Source organism: Sorex araneus, chromosome 2, assembly GCF_027595985.1.
Source record: "Sorex araneus isolate mSorAra2 chromosome 2, mSorAra2.pri, whole genome shotgun sequence".
Lineage (NCBI taxonomy): Eukaryota > Metazoa > Chordata > Mammalia > Eulipotyphla > Soricidae > Sorex > Sorex araneus.
In genome coordinates, this window is record NC_073303.1 from 312,701,768 (window position 1) to 312,718,146 (window position 16,379).

The 16,379-nt window shown below is 35.7% G+C and overlaps 1 protein-coding gene across 1 annotated transcript in view; it reads left to right on the plus strand.

Annotated features, from left to right (window-relative positions):
• WDR49 (WD repeat domain 49) overlaps nt 1-16,379 on the plus strand; it is a gene marked incomplete at its 3' end in the record, with an annotated part of 203,853 nt that overhangs the window by 148,176 nt on the left and 39,298 nt on the right. The window contains exons 17-18 of the mRNA XM_055128340.1: nt 13,008-13,117; nt 14,967-15,113. Of these exons, the coding sequence (XP_054984315.1) occupies nt 13,008-13,117; nt 14,967-15,113 (257 nt within the window). The remainder of the gene's footprint in view (nt 1-13,007; nt 13,118-14,966; nt 15,114-16,379) is intronic.

Genomic DNA, 16,379 nt, shown 5'->3' on the forward strand with positions numbered 1-16,379 from the left:
TAAGTAAATTCCTTTAAATAAAAACTATTTCCTTCACTAAAAAATCCGGTGTAGGAAAAGTACAAGCACAACTCAGTTTTCAAATGTAAAATCCCTTTCTGACATTCATCAAATCACTAATAGATAAAAGATTTTTTTCTTTAAAAAAGCATTGTTCCGAATGTTTCCTTTTTCTAACTTGATTAATAAATTCAAGGAGACAATCATGTCTGTTCTTGTCTATATGAAAAAAATATATAAAAAAATAAAAGAGTTTGTGAAAGATTTTAGAAGGACTAAGGAAGAAAAGCACATTTGGTAAATTATATGCTAGTGAAGGTGCATTTAGAGGGGGTAGGGAAAAAGGAAATACTGAGAAGCAAAAAGTAAAAATGGAAGAGGAAAACACTGAAGGAAAAATATAAATGAATTAAAACTGTGTTTTATGTTAATTTAATTATAAGATAAAAACTGGCACATATTGTTTTTGACATATATAGAAATACGAGGTTTTCTGAAGGTATTGTGAGAAATAAGTATGTGGTTAAAGATTATATCTAAGTTAAGTCTTGTGGAGATGAAGAATAATATAAAAGTTGAGAGTAGTGGGAATTTATAATGCCAGTTAACAATTTATGCAGATATATAGATTTTAATTCCCTTAGGTACCACAAAAATCATATTGCATTAGAAAAAAGAGTAAATAAATTAAAGGATAAAATTTACCAATGATATGCATTTTTCTTAATTTAAAGCATATTTGATTTTGATATAACATATTCTAATATAAAATTATGAGTGAATAAATAATTTGGATAACTTAAACTTACAAAAATAACACATTCTCAGAAATTTTTTTTTTTTTTTTGCTTTTTGGGTCACACCTGGCAATGCACAGGGGTTACTCCTGGGTCTACACTCAGGAATCACCCCTGGCGGTGCTCAGGGGGCCATATGGAATGGTGGGAATAGAATCCGGGTCGGCCACATGCAAGGCAAATGCCCTACCCCTGTGTTATCGCTCCAGCCCCACATTCTCAGAAATTTTTAAAGTGAAATAAGCAGGAAACCAAAGATGAAAAGATGTAATACATCTTAAAAGTGTTTCTAACATGTAGTTTCCCCATTTTATAACCTATTTTATTACTTAGGGATATATAAGCACATTTCTCTATTGATTACTGTGAGCGTCCACAGATAACAATATTCATAATAACAGCCTAGAATTTATCATGTAGCTTTTTATTGATTCTTTTTCTATTTTTAAGCATTTGGACAGCATTTGGACTGCAATATAACTCAGTGTCAAACTTGAAAGAAGTGATTCTACCACTTCCTATAGCAAGACCTGAGCAAACATTTCTTTAAACACCTTAATTGCAACACTCATTTGAATTCATCACTAGAATATTAAATCTCTTTTGGAGTATGGTAGTTGAGTTAAAAGATTTAAAAACAATAAATTCAAAGGTCATAAGTTAATAGTTTTAAAAGTCTAATCAAATACAAGAAAAGTTAAAATCTTGTCTTTTGCTAAACTATAAATGGAAGTATGAGGCATAATCTTAGTGAAATGTCAGAAAAAGAATGCCAAATATTGAATGATTATAAGGGAATAGACAATCTCTAGTGAAAGCAAATCTTTCGGTTTGAAGAGTTAAGTTTATGGGTGTGGTTTAGGACCTTGGAAATGTCCAAAGAACTGTGTTTTGGTGGATATTGGCACTTTGGTGGTGGGTCACTGTACTACCTAAACTTTTACACTCTTTTTTGGGGAGGAGGGGGCGTTGAGTCACACAGGGTGGTCGTGGAGGGTCCCTTCTGGCTATGCACTCAGGAATCACTTCTAGGAAATGCCGCAACCACTGTACCATTGCTCTGGCCCCAAACTTTTACACTCTTATAAATCAGTGTTATATTAGTAAATATTAGTTAAAGATGAATAAATACTTGAAGGCCATGTGTCACCTTGCTGCCTTATTCCCTCTCCTTGGCTTATGTTTTATTTCATAGCAATGCACAAAAGGCAATACTGTCAACAGCACTAGATGTTGTAATTGTCTTAAAGCTGTTGTCAAAATCTTACATCACTGTTAACACTGGATTCGTAACATTAATTGTGAGACTAAGCATTTTACATGCTTATTTGTCTTTGATAAATCAACAATGAAGTGTAAAGAGATCAAAAGTCTATCGTACTAATACAGAAGCATCACTTCCCAACTTTCCATTGGTGTTTGGAGGATTTGTGGTGCCACATGGAACCTGGGCCTCTCCACAAAAAAATGTGTGCATCAACCCTTTGAGTTATCTCCCAAACCTTAGCATTTCATTTTACTTTAAAAAAAATTTTATTTTTTGAGACACACCTGGCTGTGATCAGGCTCACTCCTGGCCCTGAATTCAGGGATCACTCCTGGAGGAGTTCAGGGAATCATATGTGGTGCCAAGAACCAAAATCACATTGATTGCTTATAAGGCAAGTCCCCTACTAGCTGTACAACCATTTTGGCCCCTGTTCCTTTTATTATTTTTTAAGGACATAAAAAAGCAATAATTATTTACTATCATATGATATACTACTTTTTTGTATCTTTGTGAGTCACACCTGGAGATGCACAGGGGTTACTCCTGGTTCATGCAGTCAGGAATCACTCCTGGAGGTGCTTGGGGGACCATATGGAATGCTGGGAATTGAACCCTGGTGGACCATGTGCAAGGCAAACACCCTACCCACTGTGCTATCACTCTAGCCCCTGATACATTTACTTTTGACTAACATTGAGATAAAACATTGCTAGGGAAAGAGTTCACTTTTAGAAACCAGAATAATATGATATACTATATTACAATATAACATTTAAAACAAGTTTCAATTTATTAGTAATCAGGGTATTTTTTTTCTTTTTTGCTTTTTGGGTCACACCCAGTGATGGTCATCCTGGCTTTGCACTCAGGAGTTACTCCTGGTGGTGCTTGGGAGACCATATGGGATGCCGGGGACCAAACCCAGGCAAATGCCCTACTATTGCTCCAGCCCCAATCAGGGTATTTTATGTGTGATATTCAATTAGAGAAATTATGGCCAGCTGTAAAAATATACACAAAATATTATATCCTCATTTTGAATTAAGCTTTAAATAACTAACATTTTGAGGATTTAAAATTTACTTTTGTTAATAGTTTGTGATAGTCCTCAAAAGAAACAGTGACCAAAATACAAAGACAATCTACAGAATGGAAAAGAATATTTATGCAGTACCCATCCGATAAAGGGTTGATATCAAGAATATACAATGCACTGGTTAAACTCCACAAGAAGAAAACTGCTGACCCTATCAAAAAATGGGGTGATGAAATGAACAGAAACTTCCCCAAAGAAGAAATCCGAAAGGCTGAGAGGCACATGAGAAAATGCTCAACATCACTAATCATCAGGGAGATGATGATCAAAACAACAATGAGATATTATCTCACACCACAGAGACTGGCCCACATCCCCAAAACCAAAAGCAACCGGTGTTGGCATGGATGTGGGGAGAAAGGGACTCTCCTTCACTGCTGGTGGGAATGCCGACTAGTTCAGCCCTTTTGGAAAACAATATGGAAGATTCTCAAAAAATTAGAAATTGAGCTTCCACTTGACCCAGCAATACCACTCCTGGGAATATATCCCGGAGAGGCAAAAAGGTATAGTAGAAATGACATCTGCATTTCTATGTTCATTGCAGCACCCTTTACAATAGCCACAATCTGGAAAAAACCAGAGTGGCCAAAAACAGATGACTAGTTAAAGAAACTCTGGTACATCTACACAATGGAATACTATGTAACTGTCATAAAACATGAAGTCATGAAATTTGCATATAAGTGGATCGACATGGAGAGTGTCATGTTGAGTGAAATGAGTCAGAAAGAAAGAGACAGACTTAGAAAGATTGCACTCATATGTGGAATATAAAGTAGCTAAGAGCTACGAGCTTGCAATGATGCAATTTCTGGCCGAAATTTCTCTGGACTTAGTTACTAAAATACTAAAATACAGAAATCCTAAACCATGCGGCCACTATTTCAGCCCTTCGACCTCATATCTCTTCATTCTCAGCAATGGAAAACAAATTATCAAATGTTTCCTTTTCAGCAGGTCCGACTTTAGGGGGAGAAACTCCAAACAATAATAGTGAGTTTTTTGTTGAAATATTGAATGTAATCAAAGTAAAGAGAAAGTTAAGTGAAATTTATCAGCTACACAGGCAGGGTGGGGGGCTGGGGTGGTGGGGGTGTTGGGGGAGGTATACTGTGATTCTTGGTGGTGGAATATGTGCACTGGTGAAGGGATGGGTGTTCGAGCATTGTATAACTGAGACTTAAAGCTGAAAGCCTTGTAACTTTCCACATGGTGATTCAATTAAAATTTTTTTTAAAAAAATCGTTTGTGCTAGTAACTATTCTATATTCCTGGTTGACAAGTGAAAGCAAATAAAAGCCTAATAAGTATTTGAAATTTAATTCTTAAATTACTACTGATGTATAGTTTGTAGTTCTTTTTATCCCTGAGTCACAGAGAATGCTGTTGAGTAGATTCCTAAAACCTAAAACTCTGTTCAGAACCACATCTCCATAGATACATACCTGTGCTATTGTTAATTTTAGATTATACAAACTAAGAAACTAACAACATCTAATGAAATAAACCAGTGTTACAATAGTCTAATAAATGTTATGCAAATAAATATGAATGATTTAACCTGAGGAAAGCAAAGTACTGGTAAGGGAGTGAGAAATAATGCGTTTGAAAGCACCACTTCTAAATTTTATCTGATTATTCTGATAGTTCTCAAGACTATTAGGATTCAATTTAACAGATTCTATAATACTCTGCTTTGTGTAAAAATTATGTTATTCTGGCTTAAAGTGATAGTAATATATGTATTGAGTTCTTATAAGTTCCTGTCACTATCCTAAGTTCTTTATGTTTTACTTATTTAATTTTCCCTATAATTCTCAGAAAGTCTTTTGTATCACACTACAAATATTTGTTTTAAATTTCACTGGACTACAGAGACAGATAACAAATGGTTTCAAAGCAGTGTGTATCAAGGGTTTTTAGGATAAATAAAACTACAATATTAGCCATAAAAAACCCTCCTAATTCTAAGTTTTTCTAAATCTTTTGCATCTCAGTTTATATAGTGACTAAATAATACATTTTTATTTCTAGGAAATGGCAAACTTGAGGGAATCAATACTAGTGTGATTTGGAGAAAAACTTTTACTCAGCAAAATGAAACCCTTCATTTTTCTGAGTAATTTATGTTGCTACTAAGTTACCCATAAAACCAAAAGTAGAACTTAATTCCTCTTCTTATTTCCATGAAATATTGACTGTACTTGGAAACTTGTTTACAGAAAGTAACATACATAAGGAAAAGAAGGAATGTAAGCTTATAGTGAACAAACTTGGCAAACATGTGCCCAGGCAATAAAGTAATGTTAACAATGATGAATCAGATTGATCACACTCTTGATAATAAATAATAGCACTAAATCTATATTACCTTCTTCCCAACAACCCATAATCTCCATCTAACCATGAAAAAAGTATTAAACAAACCCAAATTTGAGGATTAGTCTACAAATACCTAATAAGTATTTCCCACAACTGTCAAGAAAAATAAGAAAAGTCTGAGAAGCTGTAGTAGACCACAGGGAATTACGCAGTCAACTAATTAAATTTAATATGTCACCCTGGGACAGAGAAACAGCATTAGGAAAATAATAATTAAAAATAAATCTTGAGGGGCTGGAGCGATAGCACAGCGGGTAGGGCATTTGCCTTGCACGCGGCTGACCTGGGTTCGATTCCCAGCATCCCATGTGGTCCCCTGAGCACCTCCAGGGGTGGTTCCTGAGTGCAGAGCCAGGAGTAACCCCTGTGCATCGCCAGGTGTGACCCAAAAAGAAAAAAAATAAGTCTTCATAACTTACTGATAAAAGTAAATATTTTAATTAAGAAAAATGGCAATAAATTAATATAATATTAATAATAGGTGCAGGGTATGCCAGCACTTAGTACTTTTCCACAGCTTTTCTGTAAAGATAAAAATGATCTACAATGTAAAATGTATTTGTATAATGAGTCAAGTAATTTCTACTTAAAGACAAAAATAGCACCCGGCATTTAATATATATATATATAGGTTTATTTTGTTTTTATTGATATTTAAACTCGTTTATTTAGCTATAATCAAAATAGACCTGAGGGAAAAAAGTTAAATTAGCATTTGTTGAATGTTGTTAATGTTGTTTTTTACTAGACATATCATTGAACTTCCATCCATTTTATTGTTCTTAAAACTGGAGCAAGTATCTTATTATATGAGGTTGATAGAAAAGAACTATCTTAAGGTTCTACGACTAAACAGTATGTAACAGAACACAAAATAAAGTTAGGCAGTGAAAGACACATACCTTGAAGGACTAAGGGAAAAGTGGAAAGCAGAAAGACGGAAAGGGCAGGCCAAGGTCTTGGGGCTGTCCATGATTTTGTGATAGATGGGTATGTTTTCTGATTGATATAAGAAAATACAAGATTATTTTTCACAATACAACTTATAACTGCTTGTGTTGAGGTTTGTGACAGTGAGTGTTTAATATATATTATGAAGTCATTTGCTATTTTAGAACTAGAATTATTTATGGCTATATAATGATTTCACTGTTATATTAATAAAAACCTTTTTCTGTGGATTCAAGCTAAGTGAAAGGTTTATTGTTTTTTGGTCTTTTTTATTGAATCACTGTGAGATAGACCATTACAAAGCCATTCATGATTGGATTTCAGTCATGGAGGATTCCAACACCCATTCATCCACCTTGAGCATTTCCCAGCACCAGTCCAGTGTCCCCAGGTTCCCTCCTACCACCCACCCCCTGCCTGCCTCTATGGCAGTTTCTTTTCTTCTCTATCTATCTATCTATCTATCTATCTATCTATCTATCTATCTATCTATCTATCTATCTATCTATCTACTCTCTCTCTCTCCCTTATTCTCTCTCCTTTTGGGCATTGTGGTTTGCAATATTGATACTAAAAGAATATCCCTTACTTACTTTTAACCCTCGGATCTTGTCCAGCATGATCATTCTGAACTATTATTGTCAAACTGATCTCTTCTCTATACTACCTATCCACAGGCCCCCACAACCTGTGGTTAGTTCCAATCATTGACCAGTCCTAACCCCTGTTTTCCCTGGCCATGGATATTAGTTTTCTACTATATATTTCTTGTTTACCACATATGAATGCAGTCATTCTATATCTCCCTTTCCCTCTGACTCATTTCACTCAGCATAATACTTTTCATGTCTATCCATTTTAAGGAAAAATTTCATGACTTCATTTTTTGACAGTTGCATAGTATTCCACTGTGTAGATGTGCCTTACTTTCTTTATCCATTCATTTGTTCTTGGGCACTCAAGTTGTTTACAGATTTTGGCTATGTTGAATAGTGCTGCAGTGAACATAGGAATATAAATGATGTTTGTGCTGTGTGTTTTGGGGCCCCCAGGGAAATTCCCATAAGTGATATTGCAGGGTCAAATGGGAGCTCAATTTCTAGTTTTTTGAGAAACGTCCATACTGGTTCAAAGGACTGCACCAGTCTGCATTTCCACCAGCAGTGAAGGAGAGTCCCTTTCTACCCACATCCACACCAACACTAGTACCTTTTATTCTTTTGGATGTGTGCCAGTCTCTGTGGTATGAGATGATATCTTATTGTTGTTTTGATCTGCGTCACACTGATGATTAGTGACGAAGAGCATTTTTTCATGTGCTTTTTTTGGCATTTGAATTTCTTCTTTGAGAAAGTTTCTGCTCATTTCATTGCCACATTTTCTTATGTGATGGATGTTTTTCTTGTAGAGTTCAACCAGTGTCTTGCATATCTTTGATGTTAACCCCTTCTCAAAGGATATTGGATGAATATCCTTCCTCATGCTGTGGGCTGTTTTTGTATCCTGGTCATTGTTTCTCTTGAGGTGCAGAAGCTTCTTAGTTTAAGATAAACCCATCTGTTTATCTTTGCTCCCACTTGCTTGGTCAGTGGCATTTTATCTTTGGAGATTTTTAGCTTCAATATTGTGGAGAGTTTTGCGAATCTTTTCTTCAATGTACCTTATAGATTCTCATCTGATGTTGAGATCTTTAATCCATTTTGATTGACTTTTGTGCATGGTGTTATGTAGAGGTCTGAGCCCATATTTTCCACATAGCTGTCCAGTATTGCCAGCACCATTTGTGAAAAAGGCTTTCCTTGCTCCATTTCATATTTCTTGCTCCCTTATCAAAGATTAAATGATCATGTATTTAGGGGTGTGTGCAAAGATATCCAGCCCTATTCCATTGGTTCACGGATCTGTCTTTATTCCAATACCATGCATAATTTAATTATTACTGCTTTGTAATACACGTTGAGGTTGGGGAAAGTGATGTCTCCCATCTTTTTTCCCCATGAATTGCTTTAGCTATTTGTGGAGGCTTATTTTTCCATATGAATTTCAGAAAAGCTTAATCAATTTCTTTAAAGAATGTCACGGGTATCCTTATAGGGCTCACATTGAATCTGTATAATGATTTGGGGAGTAGTACTGCCATTTGGACAATTTAATTCTCCCAACCCTTGAGCAGGTGATGTTTTTCCATTTCCAGATGTCCTCTTTTATTTCTTGAAGTAGCATTTTGTAGTTTTCTTTGTAGAGGTCTTTTACCTTCTTAGTTAAGCCGATTCTGAGGTACTTGATTTTCTGAGGCATTATTGTGAATGGAATTTTTTCATAGCACTTTCTTCTCTCTCACTATTTGCATATAGGAAAGCCATGGACTTTTGGTATTGATTTTATAGTCCATGACTTTAATATTACATGTCTATTGTTTCTGGGAGCATCTTGATAGAGGTTTTAGAATTCTCTATTTGTAGTATCATGTCATCTGCAAATAGTGATTACAACTCTACAAGCAAACTACTCCCTCAAAAAAGCCAGGTGGCCATACTAGTACCAAACAACATAGATTTCAGGCTGAAAAAATTTAGAAGGGAGTGAAGGCCATTTTTTAATAATCAAGGGATATGTACATCAGGACTAAATCACACTCATAAACATATATGCGCCCAATGAAGGGTTGGTAACAGCACAATAGTAGTCAGGGACTTCAAAACCGTCTTATCACCTCTTTATAGATTACTAAGACTAAAACTCAGCAAGGAAGTACTGGCTCTGAAGGAAGAAGTGAAAGAGAAGGCTGAAGATGTAATATAGGCTTTTCATCCCCCCAAAACCGAATGCACAGTCTTTTGCGGTACACATGGAACATTTCCCAGGATAGACCATGTGCTGGGCCACAAAACATACCTCAGTAGAATCAGGAAGATAAAAATTGTATCAACTGTCTTTTTTAGACCACGATGCACTGAAGATAGAAATTAATCATATAAAGAAACAGAGAATCAAATCAAACACCTGGAAATTAAACAGCCCAATGTTGAAAGAGTGGGTTAGAGAGGAAATCAAGGAAGAAATCAAAAGATTCCTAAAAACAAATGAGAATGAAGACACGAGCTACCAGACCTTGTGAGACACAGCGAAAGTAATGTTGAGGGAAAATTTATATCTCTGCAAGCATCTATTATATAGGTAGAAAGAACCACATAAATTACTTCACTTAACAGCTTAAGATCTTAGAAGATGACCAACAAAATGAGCCCAAAGCAGGCAGGAGGAAAGAAATAATAAAATTTAGAGCATAAATCACTGAGCTGGATATCCAAAATACAATCTAAAAGATCAATGAAACCAATAGCTGGTTCTTTCAAAAAATAGCAATACTCACAAAGAAAGAGAGAGAGAACCCTAAAAACAGAATCAGAAACAAAAGTGGGGATATCACAACAGAAACCAAAGAACTTAAAAAGTTTATCAGTGATTACTTTGAAAGTCTGTATGCCATGGAACAAGAGAATCTAGAAGAAATGGATAATTTTCTGGATTCCTCAAACCTCTCGAGGCTGAACCAAGAAGATTTGAAATACCTGAATAGACCCATAATTCTCAAAGGAAATTGAAACTGTAATCAAAATTCTTCTCCCAAACAAAAGTCCAGTTCCAGATGGATTCAGTAGCGAATTCTTCCAAACAGTTAAAGAGGATCTATTGCCAGTCCTTTTGAAGTTTTTCCAGGAAATTGAAGAAACACTTCCAAACGGTTTATATGAGGCATGTATCACTCTAATATCAAAAGCAGACAAAGACACCACAAAAAAAAGAAAATTAGAGACCAATATCCCAGATGAAATGAATGCAAAAATCCTTAACAAAATATTACAAATAGAATCCAACAACTCAACAAAAAATTATATACCATGACCAAGTGGGATTCATGCTGGGGATACAAGGATGGTTTAGCATTTGCAAATCAATCAACATAGCTCATCATATCATAAAAGAAAAGATAAAATCCATATGATCATATCAATAGATGCAAAGAAAGCATTTGACAATATTCAGCACCAATTTATGATGAATACGCTCAGCAAAATGGGAATTGAAGGAATTTTCCTCAATAAAGACAAAGCCATCTACCACAAGCCCATGGCAAGCATTAATTCCTAAATGGGGAAAAAACTTAGAGCCTTCCCTCTAAGATCAGGCTCAAGACAAGAATGCCTACTCTGTCCACTTCTATTCAATGAAAATATTTTTTATAGATTCAAGACAGGCACAAAAAAATCCTCAACTTTTTGACATTATTTATCACTTGTCGTCCTGTTGATCTTCGATTTGCTCGAGTGGGCACCAGCAACATCCCCATGTGTCCCTGTCATGTGCTAGTGCAGCCCAATGATATCTGCTTGCTCCAGGAACAGAAAGAGCCTCAAATAATTCATTCAGGGATTTGATGAAGAAATCTGACCATCTATTTGGTGGGCGGCCACGAGGTGTTCTGACTCCCGTGGAATCCAGTAGGTAACAGCTCTAGTCCAGTGGCTGTCTCTGAATTGCATTACATGACGAGCTCATCTGATTTTTGATGCCTTGACAAATGAGACAGTGTTTCTGATTCTTTACCATCGATGGAGTTCAGAACTCCAGTTTCCTTCTCTCACTTGAGTGAGATGTGTTACTCCTAGCATAGCTCTTTTGACTCCTCTTTGGGATACCCGAATATCTCATCGTGTTTGTGTAGGGCCCAAGTCTCTGAGGCATATGTTAGTGCAGGAAGAACAGTGGAATCGAAAAGATGTGCCTGGAGCCGGAGGTTCTTCGTCCTCTTAACCACTTCTTCCATGCTCTTGAAGGCATTCCACACTGCTCTCTTCCTCCTGCGCAGTTCTGGCACCAAGTCATCCCTCATGTTGATTTCTCGACCCAGGTAAACATAGCTGCTGCATTTGGAAATGTTCGTTCCATTGAGAGCAAATGGAGCTTCAGGGACTAGTTCGTTTTTCATGAACATCGTCTTGTTGAGATTAAGCTGCAATCCTACCTTTCCACACTTGTGGTCGAAGTTGGCCAGCATTTGTGCCTCTTGGCTAATGTTTGGCGTTTTCAGAACGATGTCATCAGCAAAACGGAGGTGGTGTAATTGCCGACCGTCTATCTTCACTCCCATTCCTTCCCATTCCAGTCATTGCATGATGTTCTTCAGGGTAGCACTGAAGAGTTTCGGTGAAATGGTATCACCCTGCCTCACCCCTCTCTTTACAGCAATGATCACTTTTTTTGTAGAATGGTGAGATACTGGTGGTGAATCCAGAATATAGCTTGCAGAGGATTTTGATATACTGAGTTTGAGCACCCTGTTTGGCCAGGGATTCGATGACCACGTCAATCTCAACATAATCGAAGGCCTTCTTTAAGTCAATGAACGTCAGACAGAGCGGCATCTTGAACTCTCGCGAAACTTCAATGAGTTTGGTCACTGTGTGGATATGGTCTATCATGCTGAATCCCCTTCAGAGCCCGTCTTGTTCGCATGGTTGTCCTTTGTCTAGTGCTCTGCCTATTCTATTCAGACCTGAACACCTGAAGAATCTGCCGCCAGGACTCATCAATACACTGGCTCGACTCTTCACACGCTACCTGTCTGAATGCAAGGTTCCGTCTCAGTGGAAAACCAGTAGGATTGTTCTGTTGTACAAGAAGGGAGACATCCACGACATCGGCAGCTATCGCCCAATCTGCCTGCTGTCTGTCGTCTACAAGTTGTTCAATCGTGTCATCCTGAATAGAATAGGCAGAACACTAGATGAAGAACAACCATGCGAGCAAGCCAGGTTCCGAAGGGGATTCAGCACGATAGACCATATCCACACAGTGACCAAAATGACATTATTAATATCACAAGTAAATATCTATGCTTTTATATATCCATAGACTTATACAAAATATAAAAAAGAAAGTATCTAACAATGGGTAAAAAGAGCTTTTGATGCATACCGCTGATATTTATTTTTAATAACTAGATACACATTATTCAGGTTAATCTCATTATATGTGTTTATGTGCAATTCTGTATGTTTTTTTCTCTGAATTCCTAGCATTTTGGAGATAAAATATTGGATTAATTAGTTTATTAAGTTAATATTAAAAAAGATTAGTAAGCTCTTTCTGGACAAAGGGTGGGATTTCGGCCATACCTCATAGTACTTAGGGTTAATTCATGGCTCTAAGCTCATGAATCATTTCTGGTGGTGCTGAGTATGTGGTTCAAGGAATCAAACCAGGGATAGCCGCATGTAAGGAAAACACCTTGACTTTTAACAATCTCTCTGGCCTGATATCTCATTATATCATCACGTGGCTGTTGGCAACTTATTGAGAAACATGGTGTAAAAACTGTAAACAAATTGTGTCCATAGGATAGAAATATTTTCTGTCAAATTATGGTGTGTATTTTTATTGTTAGAAAATATATGTTTCTCTATTGAAGTGATATTTTATTTCATCACAAATTATCTTCTTCCAGTGTCAGACCTTCAGGAGTCTTAAATTTAGGCATAAAATATAAGAAGAAAAATAGCTATAAGAAAAAAAGATACAAACTTTACAATGATGATGTTCTACCCAAAGCATCCAGTAAGTAATAGCTGTTGATACATTCTTATATTGCTACTGTTTTATAGATTTATATAAATAAGACAAATGATTACTTTATGTGCCAGGAATTTTAGTTTTCTTTAATAAATATAAAGACAAGATCTTGTGATATCCATTCAACAAAGAGAAAGTTTATACTCAGAGATATTAAGTGAATTGTCCAAGTCTGTATGACATACAAGTGTCGGAAGTTTAAAGTCTAAGCACTTATGTTAAGGTCAAGATTATAATTCTCAAAATGGAGAATACACAGAACGTTAATTATTCCCTCCTTTTTAGAGATTTAAGTAAACTAAACTACTTTTACTCTCAGTAAGTCTGGAGCCACACAGAAAAATATATTGTTCGGTTGACTAGAAAAAAATTACTAATAAAAAGTAAAACAACTAAAACTAAAATAACTAATGAAATGTATAATTAAAACCAAATAATAATTTTATACAAAAACATTATTTGGCAGTAAGACTTTGTCAAAGCTCCATCATATTTGATGTAAAATATAATAAGAATATTATGATAAAATATTATTATCAAGATGAGAAAAACCCACTATAAATATTTTTAACTTATAGGCAAGATAAAGTTGCTTATCTCTTTAATAGGTGAATAATTTTTAGAATTTTTGATAAATATTTCTGTTAAACACATAGTATTTGTTAATATTCAATTCCCATTTATAAACTAATCTGTTCCAACAGGATTTTTATCAGAATGACAGAGATAGTACATGGAAAGCATTTAAAATAGCGCCTAGTATATTGTATAAACTTTATAATTATCTTAATATTATTTTACCTTAGGAAATAAATTTTGGAATAAAATATACCTCCAATTAATAGCTATGTGAATAAATATTTACTAATGTATCTTAAAGAGACACAATTTCCTCCTCTGTCAGAAGAACATAATGGTACTTATAAGTTATGAAGAATTATTCTTCGGTTTAGCATAGCCACACTTATCAAAGTATGGTAAGGATAAACTATACCTTAGAAGTGCTAGGGCCCCATTTTATTCCTACAGCTCAGGAATGGAAATGCTACATGGCAACTTATTTATTAATAGTCCCTGCAGATGATCTTTATGTCAAAGTTTGAGAACCACTGACACAGCATATGATTTGTTCCATTATAGCTGCTGAATATGCATTATTTTACTTTTCCCAGTGGTGAGCCATTATGATTATAAAAGTAAAGTTCCTATCCTCACAGAACTAATATAAAACCACAACTTGAATTAAGTTTTTACCTTTCTATCTTCCAGAACAAAAAAGAAAACTTACACTTGTTCCAAGTCTTTGCTTTCAAGTACATGATTAAAATAACTTACCTTTGCATTTCTTATTGTATGCATGATAAATACATTTATGTATGCATATAAAACATGATAGTCTAGTTAATGTTTTGTCATAACAAAGTACCTTTAAATTCAAATTTCTAAATGTATCATCAAATACCAAATATTTAATTTCACAAAGAATACAATTCTCTTGAAGATAGAAAAATACTGGAATTTTTTCAAAACTACAGAACCCTCATTTACAAGAGAAAAATGGCAAAAATAATATAAAATAAAAAATAAATGCACAGGAAGCTATGAGTTCCTTTTGGTCTCTTTGAATGAAAGGATCATGGATTTATTTTGAACAGCTGTGTTTGTAGGATTTGCTGATCTCTGAAGCCGTACCAACTGAGTAATAGGAAGGTTAAATTGTATATATATATACATATATATGGTTTAATGTTGGAAATTATTAGTTAGCAAAGAATTAATCATATTGTACTCTTTTAAAGAGAAAAGTTCTACACTAAAATACATTGTTGTGAAGGTGCATTTAGGTCATTGAATATTGAAGACTTGCAAGAGTTGCCTGAAGTAAATAAACCAGCCTTTCTTCTAGAACCTGAGAAATATTTTAGGGATGAGCCAGAGGTGGAGTGTCCCCAAATGCCAGAACTTCCATCATTTTCTGAAAGTAAGTCCTCAGTCTTTACATATTTTCATCATATGTCCTCATAAAACAAAATAAAATGAAAGTACAAATGTATGGAAGTAACAAATCTTATGTGTTGCTGTGAAATGAAAGGTGTTTGAACTATTAAGATTAATAGCTCACCTGATCAGTGCTCCCAGAAAGGTCAGTCAATAAAGTGAATTGAATGAAGAGAATACTCTTATTTTGTCACTTTTCTGAAGTCATAATGACTTAAATATTTTCTTTTTTAAAAATTTTTAAATTTTGTTATTAATGAATCACTGTGGGGGTACAGATACAGGTTTACATATTCTCGTGTTTGTGTTTCAGTCATATACAGCTTGAGTATCTATCTCTTTACCAGTACCCATTCTCCACTGATGACCCCATCAACCCTCCCACCCCCTCCCACCCCATACACCTCCCCACCCCACCGTATTGGCAGAACATTCCCCTCTGCTCTTTCTCTCCCTTTGGGCATTGTGGTTAGTAATGGAGGTCTTGGGTGGCCAATGTGCTCGGTCTATAGTCTGCTCCGTGCACGTCTCTCCCATCACGAGCAGGTCCTCTCACCACATTTTTGCTTGGTATTCTCTTCTCTTCTGAGCTGCCCTTTCCCCCAGCATGTCAGGCTGGTCTCCAAGCTATGGAGCAAATCTGGTACTTGTTTCTGTTATTCTTGGGTGTTAGTCCTCCATTCTGTTGTTTTATATTCTGCAGATGAGTGCAATTCTTCTATGTCTGTCTCTCTCTTTCTGACTCATTTCACTTAGCATGATACTTTCCATGTTGATCCACTTGTATGCAAAGTTCATGACTTCATCTTTTCTGACAGCTGCATAGTATTCCATTGTGTAGATGTACCAAAGATTCTTTAGCCAGTCATCTGTTCCTGGGCATTCGGGTTTTTTCCAGATTTTGGCTATCATAAATAGTGCTGCAATGAACATACATGTGCAGATGTCATTTTGGCTATATCTTTTTTGCCTCTCCGGAGTATATTCCCAGAAGTGGTATTGCTGGGTCAAATGGGAGCTCAATTTCTAATTTTTTGAGAAGCGACCATACTGTTTTCCAGAAGGGTTGAACCAGTCGACATTCCCACCAGCAGTGTAGGAGGGTCCCTTTTCCCCCACATCCTTTCAAACAGCAGTTGCTTTTGTTCTTTTGGATGTGTGCCAGACTCTGTGGTGTTAGGTGGTATCTCATAGTTGTTTTGATCTGCATCTCCCTGATGATTAGTGATGATGAGCATTTTTTCATGTG